Below are 26,256 nucleotides of genomic sequence, written 5' to 3'. Positions count from 1 at the left end.
ATATCGCATATAAATGATATATTAAAATAAAATGCATCATTATAATTTTACGCCAAAAATTCATTTTTGCAATAATGCAAAAATGGTAAAATGTTAACGACCAAAAAAAAATTTAGAAAGCAATGAATAGCTCGAAACACAAGTTTCGAGTTTGTTGTTCGCATTGAAATATAAGTCAGAATGAGGGATCGCATTTTTCCAAAATCCTAATATCACGTTGCAAGAGGATTTCTCTCGTAATCTGGGATTACGATGGATTAAGATGGGCAAGGATCGCTGTAATCCGGCTCACGTTTGATCTGGGAACGTTTAACTCTACTAAAACGACCCTCCTGTTTCAGGGTTTGACTCCTGAAGTTTATTTAGCGAAAACGAATAACTAAAGTCATCATCATAATTATTAAGTATATGAATCCGTTTCTCCGTCTGTTTCTATTAAATGTTAATCAAGAATTAAAATGCGGGAAGGAAAAAAATAAATAGATTATATGTATACAGTGAGGAGAAGTGGAACAATTAGCAGAAGAAGTTGAGTCCACGCGATAAAACTGTGAAAAACTCGGTGAGCTTAGGATAATACGTACATTAAATTTCTTGCGTTTGGACACAGTAGCTTGGACGGATACCAGCAACCCTGCTGAGATATTCGTTCAAGCTCGTCGACACCCTCCTACCGATGCGCTGATATATGACAGGCCTTATGACTTCTCTCCTATGGTGCAATTCACTCTATGTTTCTCCCTTTCTTTCTACAAATCCATTGCACGTCGATATTAAACGTACTTATATATAAAGTATATATATATAACATATATTATAGGTAAGTCGATTCCAAAAACAGATTCTTCGAGAAACGAACAAGAAAAGTTGATATTAGAAAATTACATCGAGATTTATCAAGATCTATTATTCGTTGTAACTTATTAAGCAAGATTTGAACTTTCTTTCCTTTCTAAAAAAAATTAAAGACAAAAAGGAAGAATAAGTTCTAAGAGGGGAATTTCTTCCTCGACACAATGTAATCGAATAGTCGGCCGATAATCTGCTCGAGAGGGGAAGACTAATTGAATTCGAGTTTTTTTCCAAGCCGCAATCTGGCGAACCACCCCTCGAAACCTTCCCCACCCCGAAATCAACCGAAAACATTTATGTATGCGGCCACGAGCTGTCGTGAAGCAAGAACGTATTGCAACGAAAGCGATGGAAAGGAGGGAAGGAGAGGAGGAGAAAAAAAAACGGAAGGAGGGCAGGGATAGGCTTGCACGCGGTAACCGTCCCTTCCGGTAGGCAAAAGGGCGCAACCCTCGATTCTATGTACCAGCCCTTCACCGCCAGTCACCCTATGACTCGAGAATGGGGATCCTTTGATCCTCGAATTTCTGGGGTTCTGGTGACGCCATCTTGAATTTAATTGTCAGGAAAATGGTGGTGACACCCGTGATTACTTTAATGTTAATATACGCGTTTGGTGTTTGGTGTTTGATTTATCTATGGATATTTTAAAATTTCAAAAGAATGTGATTATTTTCTTGATGCCTCTTATTTAATAATTAATTTGATCTTTGATAATTATCTTTAATTATTTTTAATTATTTATTACCGACAAAAAGTCACGCGTATAAAATAAGTACGGAAGAATAAATAGAAGAAATAATTCATACTAGTTTAAAGTTGATAAGAGTCTAAAGTTGATAAATCTAGTTTTAGATTTTTGTTTTTTAAGTATAAGGTTTAGATTTGCGTAAAGATAAATCTTTTTCTAATATTAAATGTTTTTTTTAATATAAATTGAGATAATTAAAGAAGACGTGAATTTTAAAATAAGAACAAAGTTTAGATAATTATTATTAAAAATAAATTTATTTGTCGTTAAATATAGTGTATATATTATAATCTTTATGTATATATGTCTTCGTATTGCATTATATAATATTCGACTAGTATCGATAAAAAGGACGTAGTATCAAAAATAGGAATAATTTTGACAAACATTCAATGATTCTTCATAAAACGAAGAATCAAGGCAACAATATTTAATGTAAATGGTTATACAATCGTTGTATATGAAATATACAAAATGTCTCATTTTAATCTCGAATTCAATGTAATATAATAATATCTAAAAAAATTTTCAACTCGAACTACTTTGCTTCTTTTTCGCGAAATAATTGCTCCCCATAAGATTTTATTTTTTTGGTCCCCAATTTTTTTACACACCCTGTATAAATACTATTCCAGTTCAAAATATACAAAAGAGAAAGAATAATATCAATTCACTATAATGCGAAATATTGTCGAGATTTTAATTTCGTTCGTATATAAATGTATCACGTTGGATAGAAATATGGGAAAAATCCCATATTTTGAGGTAGAGTATTTCCTAAACCGATCATTCCCAATGTAGACATTCTATACGGATCACGATTCTCGTGTGTTCTCATATGCTTCTTCAAATGATCTTTCCTGCCAAAACACTTTCCACAAATTATGCAAGCGTGTGGACGAAGTCCAGTGTGGATTCTCTTGTGCCTCGTCAACTCTTCGTTTCTGGTAAACGATTTGCCGCAATCCTTCGCGTCGCATTTGAACGGTCTTTCGCCTGTGTGATCGAGAAACATTTTAACACATCAAAAATGTTTGATCGATGAAACAAAAATCGAGAGATTTCCAAATTGAGAAATTTGGAAATTGAAAGATCGAAAAAGAAACTACTTGATTAATTTAATGTTTAAAAGTTCGTATATTTAAAACTTTTTCGACTCTTAAACTCATAAATTAAACACATTCGAACTAAAAATAATTGTTGAAAACATTCGACCAAAACGGTAAAATTCGAATAACGTCTCTCTGCCGATCGTCGCTCTATTCACAACAAACAACGAAAAACAAAAATAGAAAGATGCTTACCTGTGTGTATCCTTATGTGTCCCTTTAGTTGACCGTTATTGCTGAATGCGACATCGCAGTGTTCGCACCTGAACTTTTTCGGCCGCAATTTCCTCATTTGTTTCGCGACGGCTTCCTGCCTTTGAAACATACCCACAGCATGTTCCACGAATGGCGCTTGCAATTCTTGCGAGAAGTTGTGCAACACCGAAGGGAATCCGCGGTAATAAAACGAGTGCCCCGTCGTCGCTGTCGTCGAGGTTGTTGGCAACGATGAGGCCACGGGATCCAGCCATGGAGCATCAAAACGCAGGAGATGGTTCGAAGCGGTCGTACCCTGAAGATAATCGATCGAGCAATGCGGCGCATCGAACAACGAGCGGCCGTTTAAACGTGATGAACGAGATTGAGGAGGATTCGAGTGAGGAGCGTCCGTGCCAGAGGGTAGCGGACAGTCGAAAACGGAGTCTTTCGACGATTCCAGGCTTCTTGTCTCGTCCTCCATTTTCGACGATTCCAGGCTTCTTGTCTCGTCCTCCACTTTCGACGATTCCAGGCTTCTTGTCTCGTCCTCCACTTTCGACGATGAGCTGCTCGTCGTTTTGACGGAGGAATCGCTCTTCCTTCTTCTCCGCCTTCCGAAGGAGCGGGGCGACAAAGAAGAGACCGGATTCGAGTCGACAGCTCCCCTATCGAAACCCTCCCCATCGGAATATCGACGATCCTTTTTAATTGCATCTTCTTTCGCCTCGATCCTGTTTTCCCTCGTGCTCGTATCACGATTGTCCCACGGCCTGAAGAAATTTGTGTCCTTGTCCTCAAACATATTCCTCGAACGGTGGTACACTTTCAAGCAACAACAATATTCGCGGTTCGCATCTATTCCACCAAACTGCAATTTCAATATCTTTCGTTTCTACCTCGTTCGACGAATGATTTAAAAGACTTCACGAAGGAAAGGAAGCGAGATACAAGCGAAGTCAACTATATACGAATACGAAAAGTAAGGGAAAGCTGTACGATCGACCGATATACTCACTGGAGCAAAACTTACCCCAGAGTTATATACCGACGATAGTGCCCACCCTCCAGCTCGGATTGGGTCGTTCCATCGAGGAAGGACGAAGGCACTCGCCCCTGCCACAGGCGAGGGAGGAAGGGGCACCCTTTCTAGTCGGTAAGGGCGAAGGTAGGTTTTAGGGGGCCGGTCGAGGGCCACGCGATACGCAGCCCCTTTTGTCGGGGATTAATCGGTCGCCACGGCCGCGCGGGGCTGTTTGCCCTTTTGTCACGAATGACGAGCCGATGGTATCGAGGAGATAGAAAAGGAGGAAAGAGAACGTGGACAGAGATATCGGGTCGCCCTCTCGATAAGCCCTCCGCTAATATTTTTCTTCGTCTTAGCGGTTTACTTCGTCCGCTTGTACTCTTTTTAACATTTTTTTACGAGATTGCATATTTTGCACACGTACGACATAAAAGAGCTTTAATCGATTAAAGGAACAACGGTTGGAATGAAAATTTATATCGAATATATTACGTTTTACGTATTAATCTTTTTTTTTTTTTTTTTTGAGTTTTATGCTGATTATTGTTGATTATTGTTTTTTTATTTTTCTGTTGAGCGATTGGAGAAAAGTTTGAATTATATTTCGATCGAATTTTATAGAATTTATCATTTTGTATTTGAATAGTAGTAGATCATTGGATGAATATCGTAAATATATTAAGAGATTCGAATAATCGTGTCCTTATGAATTTTTGTAACATATGAATTTTTGCGATATCAGATCATATATTAAACAATCGAAAATTTATGTAACAAATATATGGGACAGAAATGAAATTGATCTAACCATATGACCAAATTTTGTTGTAAGTTTTAATCAAACGATACTCATCGAGAACTAATAATTCGAATTTGATAATGGATTCCAGTATAGAAATGAGTGAAAATAAATCTAAATGAGTCAAAAGTGAGTTAAAATCAATTGAATTGGATCAAGATAAATTAAAAAAGTTTATTTTATTTCTTTTTTTCACTTTTATCGTAGAGATAAAATCGAATGCCTCTAAAAAATTTTCCCTCCTCCCCAATTAATAAAATTAATTAATTAATTTTCAAAAAGAAATGTCATATTTGTTAAAAAATATATTTGATACCGGCTTTTATTTTTTATCATAATTCGTCTTTCAAAGATTTTCGTCTTTCAAATTCGAAATTCATTCCTCTCGACGTTCTATTACACGTATACGTGTAATCGAGCTTTTCGATATCGTCGCGTGACAGGAAGCAAGGATAAATAATTTATACGATGGCCGATCCGATCGAAGCGGCGAGGTAGGCACTTTAAACACAATGAAAATGGGACAGTCTGGTAACGTCGTGATCTCTATGGGATGTATTCTGCAGAAGTTACGAGGGTGGAGCTCTGCAAAAGCGTTTCGTTGATTTATTGTAACACTCGAGGTTGAGCTACCCTTCGCGAGAACGAGCCATCAGCCTCCGTTGCCACCTATTTTCCCTCCAAATCCCGTCTCTCTTCCGCTCGTACAACGTTTTGTCCATCCCTTCTGTCCTCGAAAATACGATACAAAATCAGCTTCCAGACACCATCGATACCGAGAACAACCTTCTTTCGTGGTCCTCGTCACAAAATCATCGCCGAATATCCATTTTCGATACGTCACCGATTCACCCGTTTCTACGATGTTTACACGAGTAGGCGATTACTCTGCATACGTTTAAGCAGCGATTGTTCAATAGTAAATAGGAGGAAAAATGGAAAGAGGAAAATCTCGAAAACGATTAATATGTATAGAATATTTAAATGAATGAAAAAGAACGTAAATTACAAATTTTTCGAAATTTTTTGGGGAGCAAGAGTCACTGTGAAAAATTGTACAGGAAAAATTGCAACAGGAAAAAAATGAAACGAAAAAGTGGAAAAAGAATGTAAGGATGATATTAAAAAAAAAGTCTTACTCTCGCGTTTATTTTTTGTGAAAAGTTAATTTAATTTTGTGTTTACTATTAACAAATGTTAATTTGTTGTTATTGTTATTTAATTTTTAATAAATTTCTAAATTTTATAAAATTTAACATACGATCTTCTTCTAAATTCATTAATTTGATTTAACTCTAAAAAAATATAGTAGGACCTCGAAAGATTGTATATAAAAATATATTATTGATATTATTGATATTGTTTTTATTATTTTAAATAAATAGATATTTTTAGAAATAAATTTTGTTATGTGTTATATTTATAAGGTAATTCATGGATGAATTAAATTTTGATTTTTTAAATTTTTGATAAATCAAAATTTATTTGAACGAATATAATATTTCACATTTGTATCAATAAATGTTAATTTGAATAAACAAATGACAAATTAGAAAAAAAAGAATAAATTTTTATTTTGATATGCTCTATATAGAATCAAAATTTCGCAATCAATATCAATTATAATATTTTAAATAGTATTTGAAAAAATAACTTTATACAAATATTTATATTTCTTGTTTCAAATTATCCATTTTGAATTGATTAAAAATATATGATAATGAACTAATATATCATCAACATTATGACCGATTGTTATAATATCAATCTATATACATATGCATATTATTTATACGATGACATTTTCAAATATTTATATTATTTCATATGAAAAATAAGTTTGAAAAATAAAAATTTTTACCATTAAAAATATCAAAAAAGAAATAAAAAAATTCTATTAAGGAAATAAACCTTGATATAAATTGAAATAAATTGAAATAAATTGCATAAAATTCGTGCAACAATTTCTCAAAATCGAAAAATTTTAAAAAGAAGTACTGCAAAAATTTCTTTTTCAAATGTCAAAAATATAGTAAGTTCAGTCAGAAAACAAGATAACTTTCTTCGTTGAGAAAACGTAAGCATTCTGTCGCAATTTTGATGGATCAGCCGAATTCGAACAAGAATCCCTCGATCTGTCTTATTTTTCAATCTGAACGTCATAACAACGACTTGTAGCGAGAAAATCTCCAAAAGGTTTCGTTGCAAAATTTGTCCTCGACTTTTAATCTGATATTGATTGAATAATCATTTTAATATTTTCTTTGTTATAAAAAATAATATATACATTATATTTTTGATTTTATAAATATAATACTTTTTTTAATAATTTTTAATAATTTTAATAACTTTTTTAATAATTTTCATTATATTCTGAACTGTATTGTGTACTGAACATAAAATCAAGAAAAATATCTTGAAGATAAAAAAATTATCTATAGTTGTAACTATAGATAAAGATATAGTGATTTTAATAATTTTTTTAATATCAAATTGTTGAAAACAAACAATTTTATTGAAACGATTTAATTTCTTTCAATTGAATCATTATTTATAATATAATAACATAATTTATTAAGAAAAACTTAAATTATTATTAATTTGATAGAGAGAAGTCATATTAACAGTCAAAATATTTTATTATCTAGATAACTTAATAAATTGAGTGTTTTTGTACAATGTTTTTTATGTCAAATAAGTCTCATAATAATAATTTTTTTCATATTTTTAGATTAGTTTTTAGACTAGTTTTTAGACTACAATATATTCTTATATTTCCAATTATGCAATATATCTTTTTATTATTACTTTATATAAATTTACTTTTTTATATTTGAAGAATATATAATGTAATGATAATACAAATTTTATATTTAAAATATCGTTAGCAATAACAAACTTTATCTTCCGTAATTATAATAATACGATATAAAATCATATAATTGATATAAATATTAATAATATAATAATATATCATAAAAAATCAAACGAATCAACTCTAGCCAAATTAATCATTGATTTTTATAAAATATTAAAATAATAACTATTAAAATATTTTGATATTATAAAATTAAGAAACTTTTAAAAATATAAATTTAATCACTTTGAATGATTCGATTTTGAATCGCGCGCATAAAGGAATTATAAAAATAAAACCTAACAAATATAAATATCCCTAATAATAGCTAGGTATTATTATTATGATTTTTCTGATTAAATAACCTCAGCTCAAAACAAAAAACTTTGTGATTTATAAATGTTTTAATTTCTTTCTTTAAAGTTTAAATATTGTATGTAAAGATAGATTAAAAGAAATTATTAAAAAAAAAGAGAGAAAAAATTAGCAAAATGAAACATTTGCAAAGTTTACGAAATAAATTTTTATAATATAGGTAATTAATATTCGTTTGAAATTTCATAACTATAATAATTCATATTAATAATAAAGAACATTCTTTTATACAATAACATTTTTATAAAAACAATATTTATTTAACATTATCTTAAATATTTGATCAAAATTGTTTAATTTTATCTTTGTAAAATAATCTTCAAAAATGATATATTTTAAAATACAAACGAATCTATATACATAAGATTGCTTTACTATACATATACATATATATATTTTTTTTATAGAAGCTTCATGTTTGAATTGAATGAGCTTGAAGAAGTCAATCATTCAATAAAAAAAATATGAAATAAAAAAACATTGCCATACCATGTACCTCGTCAGATGTATTTGTACCGCTGTCAAAAGCATATGACTGATCGATTGATATATAGATTCTTATTTCAATTTTTCGAAATTGTAATTTTTCCCCTAAAAATGTGTTTTTGAACTCGAATGTCAACCACACGTGGACGATTAAAGTTGACTGATTATCTGTTCGAACAATATAAAGGTAAATTTTTGATCAGTTAAAATGATCATCGATCATTTATACTATTCTCAATTAGTTTAGATTTATATTCTTCGAAACTAATTAAAATTTACAAAAATAATATAAAAGCTTGATAAAAATAGGCTATATAAAATAATAACACAAAAGAAATGGAAATGATTTCTAAAAATTGTTAACAATCGTAATCTTGTAGATATGTATAAAAAAAATAATTTAATTGTTTAAATTAAAGCTCTCTTAAAATAAAATTAAATCATTCTGTCATAAATAATATCATTTTAAAAGTTTATTATAATTACAAAAAATCATTTATTATAAAGTTTTGAAACAAAATCAAATTTTTATGAAAATTGTTTCTAACAAAAATAAAGTAAATAATATTTATTATAAACAAACAATTAATATTAGAAAATTACAAAGATCTTTTTTACTTTGGTTTAGTTTCCATTAATCATATATAGCAAAAGTAATAATATAAATAATTAAAATAATCCTAATAATTCTAAATTAATCTTACAAACAACATTTAATTAGTTGATCAAAAGTATATATATTTCTTTACAGAAATTATATTTTTATGATATTATTTAATATTTTGCAAATAATACAAACAAATTGACTTTTTTTTATTATTTCAGATAAATAGAAATCAATCCTCATAATTTTCTAATATAATCATAGAAAGAAAACAACCATATCCATATTATTAAGAATTTAATTAAAAACGAAAGATCGGTTAAAGAGAAAGACTGGTTCACGAAATTCACACGTCAAGCGTTTCGCCACGATACGTTGTATGCAATTCTGCTTGCTATACGGTTGGATGAGTATCCATGAGTTTCCATGAGGGTTGAAGCCGTGGCAAGCCCCATAATAGCCCTCGAGCGAATCCCACCCTCCCCTATGAACAGAAAAGCTTCGAAAGTGTGCACAACCGCAAAGTCGCCGCCCCTTGCATGGCGGGCCAAAATTTGATTATGCCCCTTCCACGTGAATGAATCCAACGGGATTCATTGCTTGGTATCCGTCGATGATTTATGCTACATCTCCTTTTTTTTCTTTTATATTCCCTTACCATGCCGACAAGTTGTCTTTGTCATTGTTTGCCGATGAAACCGCACGCGTACTGTACTAAAAATCACTGTTCAGAATCTTTCTTTGAAGATTAGAAAATTTCATTTCAAATATATTATGGAGAATAATGATAATTTGGAAAATTTAATTTGGAATAAGATATTTTTATTTATTGTTATTGTTATTGGTATGATAATTTAGAAAAATTTAATAAGAATTTATTAATTGAAGCGGGTAATTAAAATAAATTTCAAATATAAAAGCAAAAACATTTAAATTTCAAGCAGATATTATTATCTTAAACAAAAGCAAAATCACAAATGTTATGATCATAAATATTACAATTATAATTATAATTAATTCTAAATACACCTATTGAAATTGATTTTACATGCATTGAAATTTTGCATGTCATATAATGTGTATAAATATAGAAATATAGAATTAGAATTGTCTATATATATATACAATATATATATTGTAAATATAAATATATTGTAAATAATTGAGAATGTTGAAATTATAGTATCAAATCTTGCAATTTCAGTTGTAATTTCAAACAATCAATTTATAATTGACTTTTTGGCTTTTCGTGTTGCAGGATGAAACAAGAATACGAACTTCAAGTCTGTTCTGATTCTTTTTGATCGTGGTCATGGTTTATCTTGTCAGCTATTAATCAAAAGGACCAGGAATTTCCACGCGAGTGGTTCCTTCATTGAAGAGAGGACACGGGATAGATAGATTCTATAAAAGATCATTCTACCAGATGGCCCGTGCCCGTAACGAACAGAGAGTCTTCTCATTTCTTTTTTTCATTTTTCTCTTTCTCAACTTTTCTTTTTGCTTGTCCATAGTATAACCATGATGCAACGTTTTTCACGATTTTCTATCTCAAGATGTATGTACACATGTAAGTATCTATATTCATGATATTTTTTTTTCTATAAAAATTTGGACATGTCAAATTTGGACAAATCCTTTGTAATCAATTATTATATTTTATGTAATTACATTTTAAATTAAATGAATATTTAATTTGTGCACAGATTTTTCTAAAGAGTGTACAGAATATTTCTATTTTATAGTTTCTTTTAAAATAGTTCTTCTATTGTTATTTTTTATTTTAATTATAAGAAATATTTTTATATTAATAACAAGAAATAAAATGAAATTTTAATATAATTTATATAAATATAAATATTTTATTTTATCATTTCAGATTTCTAGTATTGTTATGTTCGAATACTTTTGCAAAAATAGCGTGAAATATAAATACAAAGCAAATCGATCATATCAATAATGATGTCAAAATTTCGCGATCATAGAAATATAAAATTTGATCTAATGAAATAAATACTAAATATTTAGAACTTATATATATTCACCAATTAAAATAAAATTTTTTTATTGCATTTACCATTACAGATTAATAACAGAAAATAACAAAAAATAACAGGTTAATTTTATTAAATTTAAATTGTACAATTGCAAAATTTAAATATTGAATTTTTAATTTTTAAATTTTGAAATTTGAATTATATTAAATTTTTAATTTTTAAGTTTTTTATATTTAAGTATTTAGGTTTTACATAAGTTTTTAATATTAAAAATTAAGATTCTTTCTTCTTAATTTTAAATTGTTTTATATGTGTTAAATAATTTAAAATATAAATTTTTTAAATTTCATCGAAATTGATACAGATTTTTTATAATATTTAAAAAATTTTATTTTTATTATGTTAATAATCTCCGATAGAATTAAAATATGTTTGATCATTTTGTATTAATTTTTTTTTGTATTTTATATTTTTTTTAAGAAAAATTTAATTCTAATAATCAACAAATATAACAATCCTGAAGAATGCTTTTGAATTTTATTTTTATATTATAAGCAAAAACGAATTAAAATATACTTCATATCTCTTTTCTATACAAGAATTTCTAATCGTTCATGGGAAATCATACGATTTGTCACGCAACAGCCTTCACCAACCTTAATTTTCACGGAACTTGAAGAGAAATGCATCCATACAAAATTTACTATTTAGCTACTGTGGAAAACCATAACGAATTTATAAAGTGCTTTTCTTTAACTCAATGATACCTGGTCAATGATATCATCCCACATTATATCATTGATAGAGCGTCACTAAATACATACGTGAATATACATTTTTAGTTTTAATATGAATTAAAATATGTTTGTATTTTTTTTTCTTATTATTAATTTTTATAAATATAATTTTAAAATATTTCTAAAAGTTTCTGATTATACATTTTTTTTATAATATACAATAGATGATAACAATACAAAACAGTCTTCACTATTGAGAATATACTAAGAAATCCAAAATAATAAATAAAAATTTGATAATTTAAATATAATTTTCGTTATTTTTTAAAAAATATTTTTCTTTACATGCGATCCAATATATTCATTTTAACTTTCTTAATGCAAAAAAATGCCTTTAAGCTATGTTAATACCAAGAACTAGTCAAAAGAATGTACTTGACTCCAGAGAAGTCAAAGATCGACAATAGGAGAACACGAGCCACGCCCAAGTGCCGATGATCGAGCGCAACAAAACGATCCGATTTTGTTCGGGATGTAGAGAAAACAGCGGCAGCACATGAATGGAAGTAGTAAAGGTGTTGGCTGAGGTACAAGCAGTTCTCCTTTTTTCACAAGTAAATTTGACGTTAGCTAAATAAATACATTGAAGCCGGCTACGTTTGAAGTGGTTCTCGTTGACAGGATAACCATGAACATCGATGCGATTGTTCCGTCATGGATAGTCGGCTTCTTTTCAAGATTCACTCGTTTGCCCTCGTTTCTTTCTCTCTTTTTCCTTCTCATTCCACTATCGTTGTCAAAAATTGCTGAATGTTCTTTTCAGAAAAATCAAGATCATTCCACGCATGTTCTATCAATTTCGAGTACAAAGAGCCAACTTAAAGAAATCCGTTTACTATTATTTTTATTTTTTGATTTTTGCAATAATTTTAAGAAATATTTATTATCAATAGAGATATTCGGCTTTTATACTTGTCATTAAAATTTATGTTTTATTTCGTTTGTTTTATGTAGATTCGATGAAAATAATTTTTTTCTTACAACAAATTTTATCTTAACAATCAAATCCACTCTTTCTTTTAAATTTTTCAAATGTATATTTATTTGTAAAAAAAATGTTCATTGTTTTACAACTATTATAAATACTGAAATAAAACTAAATAAATTATTTGAAAGAAAAGAGAAACGAAGTAATTATTTAAGAATTTAATAATTTTATCTAAACATACATAATTTTTCTCTGCCTCGTCATTGGCTACAAATGCCAATAAAATTAAACAAATTTGTACACGTTATACAATGGTTTCCGCGTATAGGAACCTTACCGATTAAATAATGTCGCTATAAGCGTGAAAATACATGAATATTATAATATTCAATTTGACACAGCCGGGAATCAAAGAATTATATTTGCATAAACATTATTTTACTAAATTAATTATAATCTACGATTCACCGTGTGTTTTTAAATGTATTTTTAAAGTAGTTCTATTAATAAAAGCTTTAGAACATACAGGACAAGAGTGTGCACGGGATAAATGATATTTTAAATGTTCATTGAGTTGTATGCTTGTTTTAAATAATTTTTTACAAATATTGCATTTGTGTTCTTCTTCACTATCTTCTTCCAAATGAGTTCTAGTATGTTTATCTACTTCACCAACATTATCAAATTCCATAGAACATACTCTACAACTGAACTTTACAGCTCGAAGAATACCTATTTGACTACCAGTTAATGGATTAGGTACTGGAAATATATTGTTAGTACTATCTCCAATACTACATCTTAATCCTTCTTTCTTTTTATGGGAACTTATATGATTCCTGTAAAAATATTTTTAGATTACAATTAAAAAAAACATTTTAATTTTCATAAAAATTACCTGTAGGCTTGTTCATTTCTAAAAGTAATGTTACAACTGACACAACGATAATCCTGTTGCATTTGTTGTGTTAAAGATGGAGCAGTTACTTGTAAGATTGTATTCTGTAATTTTATTGTAGGATGGACAATTAAATAATGCTGTCTAACATCTTCCTTGAGTTCAAATGTTTCTGTACATGTATGACATTTATAAGGATACAATGGATCTGTGCTAACATGTAATCTTATATGCTTATCATAAGTTACTTGTGAACTACATTCAGTTTGACACATATCACATATAAAATGAGTTTTAGTATGAAGATATAAAGATTGTGAAGATGAAAAAGTTTTATGACATATAGTACAAATATTTTTCTCTTCTTGATTATCATTCTTTTTCATTATATAATATTTATCACAGTGTTCACATTGAAAAGCTGGTTTTGAATCATAAATAGATTTTTTTAATTTACATCCACCCTTTGCACAAATTGCCTTTCTATTAAATTTTTTTAGAGATTGATCTCTTTGACTCATATTATTCATATTTTCTGAAAACTGTTGACTTCCTTTTATTAGTTGTGCCAACACTTTAAGTTTTTTTGATCTTGGACATGGTTTCCCATATATTTTATCTATTTGTATTGTTAAACAATATGATTTTTTTCCTATTTTTGTTTTTGGGTATAATTCAGGTTTTATATGAGCAGATCCATTTAATGATATTTTATCAGAAGATATATCTATTTTATCTTGCTCATTTATTTTATCAATCTGTAACATCATATTTCTTTATTAAGTTGTTAAGTAATATATATAGAATTTAAAAGAAAAATAAAATTACTTACATTTTCTATTAATTGAATACAAGGGCTTTGTGGTGGAGTTACTAAACTTTGCGAATCATTATCTAATTTTTTTTGTTTTGACGGTGGAGTTTTAGGTGACTCAGTTTCAGATCCATTTTCAATTTTACGTTTTTTTTGGTCATCTATGATAAAGAATATATTTTCATTAATATATATATATATATATATATATATTGAAAAAATTGAAAAATCTAATTATTATTACACATACCATCTACTTTATCAAAAATAGTTGGAACAGCATTAGAAACCAGCTCTTTTAAATCATTAAAACTTGTTTTGTCAAAATGCAATTCACAAAGATAAATTAGCTTATTACTTTCAATATTTTCAATCAATTGACAATTCTTTAACCATTCATTTCTTTGACTGTAAACATAAATATAAAATCATAAATATATAACTAATAAAATAATCATAAACACATAAATACTCACTCTATTTCTTCGGGAAAACGGAATAATAAAATATCTTTCCCGTCAATTTTTGTATTTTCATTTGAAAGACAACCATGTGCTTCACAGGTTAACATTTTATTGGTAAAAAATTTCTTTTAAACAAATATAATTTTTCATAAAAAAAATAATAAACTCAATAAATAAAAACAAAATTGTACATATAACCTAAGATTTGAGAATTTTATACAGATATTGTAAATAATATTTGAAAACCAAAAATTTACAAAAATAATAAGAAATAAATATTATTTAATAAATAGAAACCAATTGCATTTAAAAAGAGATAGTAATAATAATAATTATATTACACAATGTAAACGGCTACAGATTAGTTGGATGAATGAAATTTAACCAATCACGTTTTTCCCATGCTGCTTGTCATAGTTTATATGCATCGATTGGTTATCTTTTTATGCTGATCTCTCTTAACATTTATTATATTGCATTTTGGAACAAGGTTACGCATATCTGAAAAAAGAAATTTACAAAAATGGATTGATATGTAATTTCTACATAAATTGAGTAAAAACAAATAATACTTGCAATTCTTGATTTGATTCTTCTGTATCTTTCAAATAAGTACATATAATTATTCTATGTAGTATTAAAAATTAGGATTATTATTAACTGAATTGAATTGAAAACCGATTGAAAAAACATGTAAGAAAAACAAATTATTGTAAAAATAGAATTTAATTTAACATGTACATATTTTATATATTAAATACATTCTTTCCAATTATTTTCATGTCTACTTTTTCTTAATTGTATTGCATTGCATTTTTCTAACCTTGAATTATTAAATTAAATTAAAACAAAAAATCTAATACATCTTCAATTTTGCAAGAAAAATTATTAAAAACTTCTTTTATTGCAACATCTATATTCACCACTTGTAGTTTAAATATTAAAATTCTTTGGTATTGTTTTTTCTATTCGGAGTAGATGTAGCATTTTTATCTAAAAAGACAAAATATTTATGCTTAATTACTAACACATTAATTGCTTTTTTTGTAAATATATATAAACCTTTAAAATAATGTCTTCTTAAATCATTGATAGAAAATAATCTAGAATATTTTGGGGAAATTTTCATTTTATTAGGAGAATTTCTTCTATAAATTGATAATTGTCTTTGAGGAGATTTGTAATTTGTTGTAGTATTTTCTTTATTATCATTAAATTGATATCTTGATTTTTTAAATGAATCAAAAGAATTACATTTATATCTTTTAAATAAATGTTTATATTTCTCTGAAAAATGAATTTTTTATAAGAATTATAGATTTTATTTATGAATATTGTTTATTTTATAAAAAATAATACCTTTTATTGGAGAGACTAATATCTTTTTTGATATTTCCTCATCATTCATATAGTTATCAGTAAAAATATTAAATTTTGGTGAAGTTAAAATTGTTTTTAGATTTATAAAGGATAAGAAATCTTTATCTAATGTATAGTTTATATTTTTCTCTTGTAAATTATATTTGATATCACTTAAGCTATCAGAAATTTCTGTTATAAGATTTTGAAATGTTTTTTCCATGCACTTAATTGTTTCACAATATTCAATTATTTTTGGATTCCAATGTGATATGTCTGATAATTTATTTTCTTGTAAATAATATTGTAGTTGTTTTAATACTTGATCAATAATTGATAATAGAACATGAAATACTAAGCATCCATTTGTATATAATTCATTATTATTACTCTTTAAATAAAATATATTATGAATTATTTATATATATTTATAAAAATAATATATATATTATTTATATATATTTATATAAATAATATATATATTATATATATTATTTATATAATTTTTAATATTAAATAGTAGTCTAATTATATTTTTTACCTGAATATTATTATTTAAACATAGTGAAAGTATTCCATTATTTATTTTTGGAAGATTTTTTCCATCAAAGAATTTAAAATAACGTAAATTTAAAATTAAATCATATAATGTATTACTAAGAATTTTTAATTTTTGTAGTTTCATATTTTTTTGCTTTAAAAATTTAATATTTTGATCAATACTTTTTTTCCATACTGCAAATTTAAATTCAGATATATTATAATTTAATTTTTAAATTGATTATCCATTAATATAAATTATTAAATACAAACAATTTATAATTTCTGCATCATCAAGATTTGTTAATCGCTTTGCTATTAATGGATTAACAGAAAATATAGACATTAATTTTTCTATATTTTCTTTTACTTCAAAGATAGCAGTTTGAACTTTTGCTAAATCAGTAGATTTACATCTAAAAAGTTTATTTTTTATATAAAAACACATTTATATGTATAATTTTTGAAATATTAAATAAAAATATGTTTTACTGCATATAATATTCAAAGAATTTTAAATTTAATTTTATATTTTCATGAAATTTAGAAATAGTATTATTCCTTTTCGTATTTATTATATTAAAATATGTTTGAGTTATGTATTTATTATCACCAATATTAGGAGCTCGTAACAATTGTATTTGACCTATAAAAAATTAATTAGTAATATATAATAAAATATTATACTACTCATTTTTTTTACATTTATTAATAATATAAGCTCTTAAGCTAATCTCTGATATTTTCCACATAAGAATTAAAATTTTTCTTCCTCCTGCTTGTAATAAATGAGACATAATTATTGGTGGAAAATTTATATCTGGATTTTCAGTTGCTAAAATTTTTAAATATTCTGTTATTTCTATACGATATTTTTTTTCATCCATTTTATTTAAAAGTGGCCATATGACCATTTTTTGAAAGCGTATTGCATCATGTATAGATAACAAATAATGAGAAATATGAATAAAACCTAAAGTATTTGGTTTATTAAACATTTCCTACAAAAACTTTATTACATTAAAAATATAAATACTAATTATATATCATAAATAAATTTAATTTTAATTATAATACCTTATTAAAGCTTTTTTTACATTCATAAGATGCAGGTACAACTTGCATAAGTAAAAATACATTTTTATAAAAAGATTCATTAATCTCCATACTTTTTTATTTTTTTAATTAAATTATTTTGTAACTCTATATACAATAATTCTACTGTTATCTTTATGAATTAGACAAGTTCTCCTAAAGGATATTAGGAAAAAAATATTTGTATACAAAGTACAAGTTCATAATTGTATATGTAAGAATATATATATATATATATATATATATGAATACATATAAATATAATAAATCTCAAATATATAACAAGAGAAAGTCTATTAAGTAGTTATAATAAGAAGTATTGTTTACACTGATAGCTCTATATCTTAGTACTAATAGAATTACTTCAACGAATTTTTAAAAAATGAACATTTCTAGGTATAAGGCGGCGCCACTGGATTGTACCATAGCAACTCATCTCGATGTCGTCGTGAAAGCTTTCAACACTATGAGTCAGTGAAGTGTATCTGTCGGACAGTGGCGTGAAAATGGCGGTGTAAAATGGCAGGACGTAGATCGACGTTGACAAATGCCGATTCCCTGTCGGGATCTGGAAACACTGATCCTTTGAGGGAATTATTTGAAGCATGTAAAACTGGAGACCTTACGAGGGTGAAGGCGTTGGTTACACCGAAGACGGTCAATGCTCGAGACACTGCCGGACGCAAGTCCACCCCCCTGCATTTTGCAGCTGGTAAGAATAATTTTTGCATCAGCTTTTTTTTTTCTTCTGCATTGACAAAATTAAATAAATAACTTGATATTTTCCTTGTTTTATCATCTACGATTGAAAATATAGGATTTTATTCTCACGTCATGAATGCAAAACAATTTAAACACTTAGTTTTCAATGTTGTCATTTTATAATTCAAATAATAATTTTTTGAATTTAATTACATTTATAACAAACTGAAATATATTTTTTAATATGATATAATTATTATAATAGATATTATATTTCTCATAGCATTTTAAAATTTATTTAGGTACTCATTTTCTATTTTTAATACACAGGTTATGGTAGGATAGATGTAGTAGAATTTCTGCTTTCTGCTGGAGCATCTATTCAAGCACGTGATGATGGAGGTTTACATCCCTTACATAATGCTTGTTCTTTTGGACATTCTGATGTTGTAAGACTTCTCTTAGAAGCAGGAGCTAATCCTAACACTAGAGATAATTGGAATTACACTCCTTTACATGAAGCTGCAATTAAAGTATTTTTTTTATCTGATTTATTATTTCTTATTTTTTTATAATAATTTTATTAAATTTTATATTTTAATTATTTTAGGGTAAAATAGATGTTTGTATTGCTCTGCTACAACATGGAGCAGATGCTAATATAAGAAATACAGAAGGAAAAACAGCATTAGAATTGGCAGATCCTGCAACCAAACCAGTATTAACAGGAGAATATAAAAAAGATGAATTATTAGAAGCAGCAAGATCTGGAAATGAAGAACGCCTTTTACAACTTTTAAATCCTTTGAATGTAAATTGTCATGCAAGTGATGGCAGAAGATCTACTCCATTGCATTTAGCTGCTGGATACAATAGATCTAGATTAGTGCAGATTTTATTACAAAATGGTGCAGATGTACATGCAAAAGATAAAGGGTAAATTCTTGTAGTTATAATATATGTTCTATGATAATTATTAAAAGTTGATGTAAAATAATTGATTTACAATAATGATGTTATAGAGGTCTTGTTCCACTTCACAATGCTTGTTCATATGGTCACTTTGAAGTAACTGAAGCACTTCTTAAACACGGTGCAGCAGTTAATGCCAGTGATTTATGGGCATTTACTCCATTACATGAAGCTGCTAGCAAATCCAGAGTCGAGGTGTGCTCATTACTTTTAAGTGAAGGTGCCGATCCGACTCAATTAAACTGCCATAGTAAAAGCGCCATTGATGTAGCCCCGACATTGGAATTACAAGAAAGATTGGCATGTATGTTTTCTATGTATATTAAGACTATTCTTCTAGAAAAACACACAGAACATGATTTTGTTAGATACACTTTAATTGTAGACGAATACAAGGGACACTGCCTCTTGGATGCCTGCAGGCAGGCAGATCTTACTAAATTAAAAAAGTACCTGTCCCCAGAAGTTGTAAACTTTAAACACCCTTATACTAGGGATACACCACTGCACTGTGCCGTTGCATCTCCTTATCCCAAGAGAAAACAAGTAATAGAATCTTTAATTAGGAAAAATGCTGCCTTAAATGAGAAAAATAAAGACTTTCTTACACCTCTTCATGTTGCTACTGATCATTCTCATTATGATGCAATGGATGTGCTACTTAGACATAATGCAAAAGTCAATGCTTTAGATGGATTAGGGCAAACTGCACTACACAGGTACCGTGAATTGTCTAGTCTTGTCTTTAAAGTTTTTTATTTTTTTATTTTATGAAAAAAAATGTAATTTCCTTACTTAAAAATATTGTTGCATAAACAGGTGTGTTAGAGAAGACAATGTGCAAGCTTGCAGAATATTGTTATCATACAATGTTGATCCATCTATAGTATCACTTCAGGGCTATACTGCAGCACAAGTAGCTGCAGAAAATGTCCTTAAAATATTACAAGGTTCGAAACTAATTCATTTTAGATACAAAGACTTTTCAACCAAAGAATGTTTCTGTTCTTATTTTTGTTTTATAGACCCACCAAGTGGGACAGACGATGCGGAAGCGCAATTGTTAGAAGCAAGTAAATCTGGTGATTTAGCAGCAGTAGAAAGAATTTTACGTACGAATCCATTGGCTGTTAATTGTCGTGATTTAGATGGTCGACACTCCACACCGCTGCATTTTGCAGCGGGATTTAATAGAGTGCCCGTAGTCGAATATTTATTGGCACATGGAGCAGATGTACACGCCAAAGATAAAGGGTTAGCAGTTTATTGTATAATTTATAAAAATTAATTATAATTTAATTATAAATATTATTTATAAAAATTCAAAAATTATGATAATTAAAACAAATTTTTAATTTCATATATTTAGTGGACTTGTTCCTTTACACAATGCCTGCTCTTATGGTCATTACGAAGTAACGGAATTGTTAGTAAAACATGGTGCATCAGTGAATGTTGCGGATTTATGGAAATTTACTCCACTTCACGAAGCTGCTGCTAAAGGAAAATACGAAATAGTTCGCTTATTATTAAGACACGGAGCAGATGCGACTAAAAAAAATAGAGATGGTGCAACACCTTTAGATTTGGTAAGAGATGGTGATCAAGATGTAGCCGACTTACTACGAGGGAATAGTGCACTTTTAGATGCAGCAAAAAAAGGAAATTTAGCGAGAGTGCAACGACTTGTTACACAAGATAATATTAATTGCAGAGATGCACAAGGTCGTAATAGTACTCCATTACACTTAGCTGGTAAGTTTCATTTTTAAATTCTTCATCTCTCTTTTGGTATTAGTTTATATACAATTTAATTTGCTTATATTTTAATAGCGGGATATAATAATTTGGAAGTAGCCGAATTTTTGCTTGAACGTGGAGCAGACGTAAATGCTCAAGATAAAGGAGGATTGATTCCATTGCATAATGCTTCAAGTTATGGTCATTTAGATATAGCTGCATTACTTATTAAATATAATACTGTAGTAAACGCTACTGACAAATGGGGCTTTACACCACTTCATGAAGCAGCTCAGAAAGGCAGGACGCAGTTATGTGCCCTTCTTTTGGCTCATGGTGCAGATCCTTTTTCAAAAAATCAAGAAGGACAAACTCCTTTAGATCTTGCTAGTGCTGATGATGTAAGATGCTTATTGCAAGATGCTATGGCTTCACAACAAGTAGTACCATCGATACCATCTGGTAATAATGGCGTTGGAGTTGCCATTAATTTAAATAATAATGGTAATAATACCATTAACAGTAGGCCGCCCAGTATCGTTGCGGGTAAATATATTTTAATAATTACAATTATATATTATATTTTTATATTTATATATATTTTATATTTTATTATTGAAAATTGTTTATTATTAGTTCCAGTTACACCACCACCATCACTTACTCAAGAAACCGTAATTATGCCTTCTGGTACAGCTATGACTTTGTGTGTACCACTTGCAAGACCATCTTCTTGTTTAAGTCCAATGCCACCATCAGAAATATGTTCCGAAAGGGATTCCAAAGATTCTAAAGATAATTCAAATATTACAACTGTGTCTGGTTTCCTTCAGAGTCTCAGTTTAGAACATTTATTAGAATTATTCGAACGTGAACAAATTACATTAGATATATTAGCAGAGATGGGTCACGAAGATTTAAAACAAGTTGGAGTGTCTGCATATGGTTATAGACACAAATTAATCAAAGGCATGGAAAAACTTCTAAACACGACTGCTGGTACTCCTTGGCAACCGACCATTACGCCAGGAACATTGTTGGTAGACTTATTAGCAGAGGATAAAGAATTTTTAGCTGTAGAAGAAGAAATGCAAAGTACAATTAGACAACATAGGGATAATGGTCATTCTGGTGGTATATTTTCTCGATATAATATAGTTAGGGTACGTTTTAAATTAAATTATAATATTGTTTATTTATAATCTATATAATATTGTTATATTTTATTAAATGTAAAATTAATAATAATAATATAATAATAATATAATAGTAATAATTAATAATCAGCTTATGATTTTTTTTTAAATAGATACAAAAAGTGCAAAATCGTAAATTATGGGAACGTTATGCGCATAGAAGACAAGAAGTAGCTGAAGAAGTTGGTGCAGCAGCACCTTCTTCTCCAAGTACTGGATCTAGAACTACTCCTGGATCAAGTTTACCACAAGCAAATGAGAGAATGTTATTTCATGGTAGTCCATTTATTAATGCCATCGTTCAAAAAGGTTTCGATGAACGACATGCGTATATTGGCGGTATGTTTGGCGCTGGAATTTATTTTGCTGAACATAGTAGCAAAAGTAATCAATATGTATATGGAATATGTGGTGGTACTGGTTGTCCTGCTCATAAAGATCGAAGTTGTTATATCTGTCACAGGTCAGTTGTTTATATAAAAACAAGTAACAATTTTTATTATTTCTGAACTATTTAATTTTGATTATTATTCTTTAAATTTTTATTATATAATATTTATAGACATTTATTACTCTGTCGTGTCACATTGGGAAAGTCATTTCTGCAATTCTCTGCAATGAAAATGGCTCATGCACCACCTGGACATCATAGCGTAATGGGTAGACCATCTCAAGGTGGTTTAGCTTTCCCCGAATATGTTGTATATAGAGGTGAACAAGCATATCCCGAATATCTTATCACATACCAAATAGCAAGACCTCAACAAGAAAATGGTGGAAACGAAAGTGTCGAAGAACGGTGATCAGAAGAGTCTAGCCCAGCGGCAAGATTACGAAGTCTTTGTTGCTGCCAAAGACCTCGAACGTGTAACACTCTATCTTGAATCTGGTTAAAACAAATTATGATTTCATTTTGGAATCAATTCTTCCATTTTTTATCTTCTTTAAGTGAAATAGAGAAAATAATTCGAATGAATCTATAATACAGTGATAGGTGAATTTCAATGATATACGTGGACTAGTCAATAAGTAAATTATTTCCTTTAAAAAAAAGTGAATTTATTTATTTATTTATTTATTTTTACGAGAAAATATTTAAATTTAGTTTCGTTTCTTTAAAAAATTTGCATCCGATTTCATTTTGCATAAAGATGATCTTCATATTAATATACATGATTTTCATGTGATCATATCTTTCTTTTTCGAGAAAACATAAAAATCGAACAAATGATAAAAACACATTAGGAATAATTTTTTATCAAGAATTTTATAGCATATATCTCAAATTTCGATATATTTGTTACATTATATTTTATGCTTATATAATGTACAATTAAGTTAATATTTATATTAAAAATAATTGTCAATAGCTAGTAACAATTCCATATCTCTTTAAAAAAAAATGGGGAAAGATAACTTATTTATTGACTAAGCTACATATATATATCGAATCTATTCATTTAATATTGAAAAAAAAAGAAGACAATTGATAGGATATTTAATTTTTAGCATTTATTTTGTGATAATATACTGGTCTAATTCGACCATGCAATCATATACATGCCTGATTATTGATGTATATTGACTGCAGTGTACATATATCAGTATGAATTAGAATATGTCGAAGACCAGCATGATTTTTTATGTAAATTTATGTGTCGATGAACGTATGTTTATAATGTTACATACGGAACAATGTTTTAATTATCACATCTATTTGTCAGTTGATTCCAGTGTGATATAAAATATCTTTAAAAAAATCATATAAGTTTAATGAAAAAAAAAGATATAATATTTCTATATCTCTGTCAATTTTGAAGTAAATAATTATGCTGGTTAAAGCAATTATTTCAATTACATGCGTTATAGGTAAAGTCTGTGAACAAATATTTAATTTGTAAATAAGTAAAATACGTTATATATATATATATATATATATATATATATATATATATATATATATATATATATATATAAAAATAAGTTTTCAGAATAATATAATTATGAGCACAATTTATAGAATGGAGTCAATTTATTGATGAAGTTATGTGTGTATGTGAAGAAATATCTTTCTAATATCAAGACGAATTAATTGAATCGAATTACAGATGACTCCGTTCACGATAGATTAATTAAAATAATTAATACAACGAATGGTATTATATTTAGTATTCAAATCGCACAGAAATCTTCGTTTCATCGCATAAAATTCAATTCAAATTTTCACTTTAAATTGAATTGTGGACTTTACCTTTAACATGTATATATATAATATGTATGCGAGTATTTTATATATTCGGTTGATATTTCGGACATAGAATAAATTCATTCGTGTTATCGACATTATCAACAGGGTTCCTATAAGCTCATAATAATTTCGAATACTGTATATAAATATATATTTTATTGTACGTACATTTTTTTCTTTTCCACGATACACATCGATGATATTCGCGTTTTTATTATTTCTTTACCTATAAGTTTGGATTTTCTTTCTCAGGTGATGAATAATATATGTTATATTTTTTTGTTCAATTTTTATAGCAAGTATATATTTTCATTTCTTAAAATACACAACGAAACCACTCTTTTCTTGTACGTCTATGATCGTATAAACATTAAAATTAAAAATAAAATCGAAATATTTTAATGTCAATATTATTAATACCAATATATATTGATTAAATAAATTAATCAATATATCATGATTTTATATATTTTATATATAATATATAAAAGAAAAAAATGAATTTAATATTCTAATAAATAAAAAAGCATTTTTATTATTATTTATTGCTAAATTGATCTCTTTAGGTAATAAAAAAAATCTTGCTTCGATTGATATTATTTTTATGTTTGTGTTAAATATGAAAATATTTTATAATAAAAAAGAAAAAAAAAATATACAAATTTAAAATGTGAAGTACAAGAAAATAGATGTTTTTTACGGTATCCGGACACACTCTTAATAATTATTTAGGTGACGGTTTTATTTATGGGTATATATATTGAATATGTGTTCGATAAAAAGTGCTCAAGAAACTGATGCAACAAATCAACATTTGTTAATTCTGCGATCTTACACGAAGACATGAAGTAATCAAGTATTGTAAACTAACATATGAAGTAATTTTGTTCTTGTATTTACTGTATTCGACAGTCAATGAGCGTATTTAATTATTATGCTTTGACTGTAAAAAGATAGACTGATTCTAAGAAAGAAAAAAATGTTACATGTTTTACTGTTACATCGATTTTATATTTTCTTTTCTTCGTTTTCACTTTATTTCTTATTTTAAATTTAAAAAATATATATATTTACGTTTAAATAAACGTAAATCATAAAGAAAATAATTGAGAGAAAAATATCAAATTAAATTTTTTTTTTGTATAGACATTTTAAATGTATCAAATTTTCATTTCTAATGTTGTCACTTGTGACAACAAATTTAACGAAGCAAGCTACAGAATAATAGAAAGTTTTATATTGACAAAAATTTTACACTGTAGCTGAGTGTCGTATTACCAAAAGAGCTCATTTATATTTATGTTTATATATATTGCAATGAAAAAAAATAATTTTATTTTGATTATTAAATAATTCGTATACATTTTTTAATAAGTTATACGTCATAGACGCTTTTATTTTATCAAGAATATAAGGTAATACTATGTTTTTAATTATGTTTATATTTATTT

The 26,256-nt window shown here is 27.6% G+C and overlaps 4 protein-coding genes and 2 long non-coding RNA genes across 9 annotated transcripts; 3 read left to right on the top strand and 3 right to left on the bottom strand.

Annotated features, from left to right (window-relative positions):
* Nucleotides 1-1,868: 1,868 nt before the first annotated feature.
* Nucleotides 1,869-6,152, bottom strand: LOC107997969 (zinc finger protein 697-like). The gene is made up of 2 exons (XM_028666795.2): nt 2,908-6,152; nt 1,869-2,599 (listed from the first exon to the last, which is right to left on the bottom strand). The coding sequence occupies exons 1-2, from the start codon at nt 3,710-3,712 to the stop codon at nt 2,328-2,330; spliced, it is 1,077 nt and encodes a 358-aa protein (XP_028522596.2). The 5' UTR covers nt 3,713-6,152; the 3' UTR covers nt 1,869-2,327.
* A 2,235-nt stretch (nt 6,153-8,387) lies between these two features.
* On the top strand, nt 8,388-11,153 carry LOC107997970 (uncharacterized). Its single transcript, XR_009832850.1, has 3 exons — nt 8,388-8,638; nt 10,314-10,625; nt 10,935-11,153. It is a non-coding gene; the product is annotated as an uncharacterized LOC107997970 (long non-coding RNA).
* A 696-nt stretch (nt 11,154-11,849) lies between these two features.
* Nucleotides 11,850-12,975, top strand: LOC133667389 (uncharacterized). The gene is made up of 2 exons (XR_009832849.1): nt 11,850-12,376; nt 12,471-12,975. It is a non-coding gene; the product is annotated as an uncharacterized LOC133667389 (long non-coding RNA).
* Nucleotides 12,976-12,980: 5 nt separating this feature from the next.
* Nucleotides 12,981-15,106, bottom strand: LOC107998000 (gastrula zinc finger protein xFG20-1-like). The gene is made up of 5 exons (XM_028666770.2): nt 14,966-15,106; nt 14,740-14,897; nt 14,508-14,650; nt 13,676-14,433; nt 12,981-13,616 (listed from the first exon to the last, which is right to left on the bottom strand). Exons 1-5 carry the CDS (start codon nt 15,058-15,060, stop codon nt 13,235-13,237), a joined length of 1,536 nt encoding a protein of 511 aa, XP_028522571.1. The 5' UTR covers nt 15,061-15,106; the 3' UTR covers nt 12,981-13,234.
* Nucleotides 15,107-15,431: 325 nt separating this feature from the next.
* Nucleotides 15,432-26,238, top strand: LOC107997999 (poly [ADP-ribose] polymerase tankyrase). Of its 4 annotated transcripts, XM_062085663.1 has the most exons (13): nt 15,508-15,646; nt 18,344-18,659; nt 18,980-19,182; nt 19,260-19,585; nt 19,672-19,925; nt 20,007-20,340; nt 20,441-20,571; nt 20,647-20,875; nt 20,991-21,376; nt 21,455-21,907; nt 21,998-22,524; nt 22,671-23,020; nt 23,120-26,238. In XM_062085663.1, the coding sequence occupies exons 2-13, from the start codon at nt 18,467-18,469 to the stop codon at nt 23,358-23,360; spliced, it is 3,627 nt and encodes a 1,208-aa protein (XP_061941647.1). In that variant the 5' UTR covers nt 15,508-15,646; nt 18,344-18,466; the 3' UTR covers nt 23,361-26,238. The 4 variants fall into 4 exon arrangements, with proteins under 4 accessions (XP_061941646.1, XP_061941647.1, XP_028522570.1 ...); XM_062085662.1 differs by having other exon boundaries at nt 15,432-15,565; nt 21,455-22,524; XM_028666769.2 differs by having other exon boundaries at nt 21,455-22,524.
* LOC107998001 (uncharacterized) lies at nt 15,658-18,068 on the bottom strand. The gene is given in 9 exon segments (XM_017056988.3): nt 15,658-15,914; nt 15,917-15,946; nt 16,016-16,240; nt 16,313-16,703; nt 16,854-17,047; nt 17,126-17,268; nt 17,345-17,498; nt 17,556-17,853; nt 17,930-18,068. Coding segments are annotated over 9 exon segments (1,644 nt in total). The 5' UTR covers nt 18,020-18,068; the 3' UTR covers nt 15,658-15,795.
* Nucleotides 26,239-26,256: the final 18 nt, after the last annotated feature.

Source organism: Apis cerana, linkage group LG15 (assembly GCF_029169275.1).
Source record: "Apis cerana isolate GH-2021 linkage group LG15, AcerK_1.0, whole genome shotgun sequence".
Taxonomy (NCBI): Eukaryota; Metazoa; Arthropoda; class Insecta; order Hymenoptera; family Apidae; genus Apis; species Apis cerana.
The sequence above is the reverse complement of the archived record's forward strand: the minus strand, read 5'-3'. Positions and strand labels throughout refer to the sequence as shown.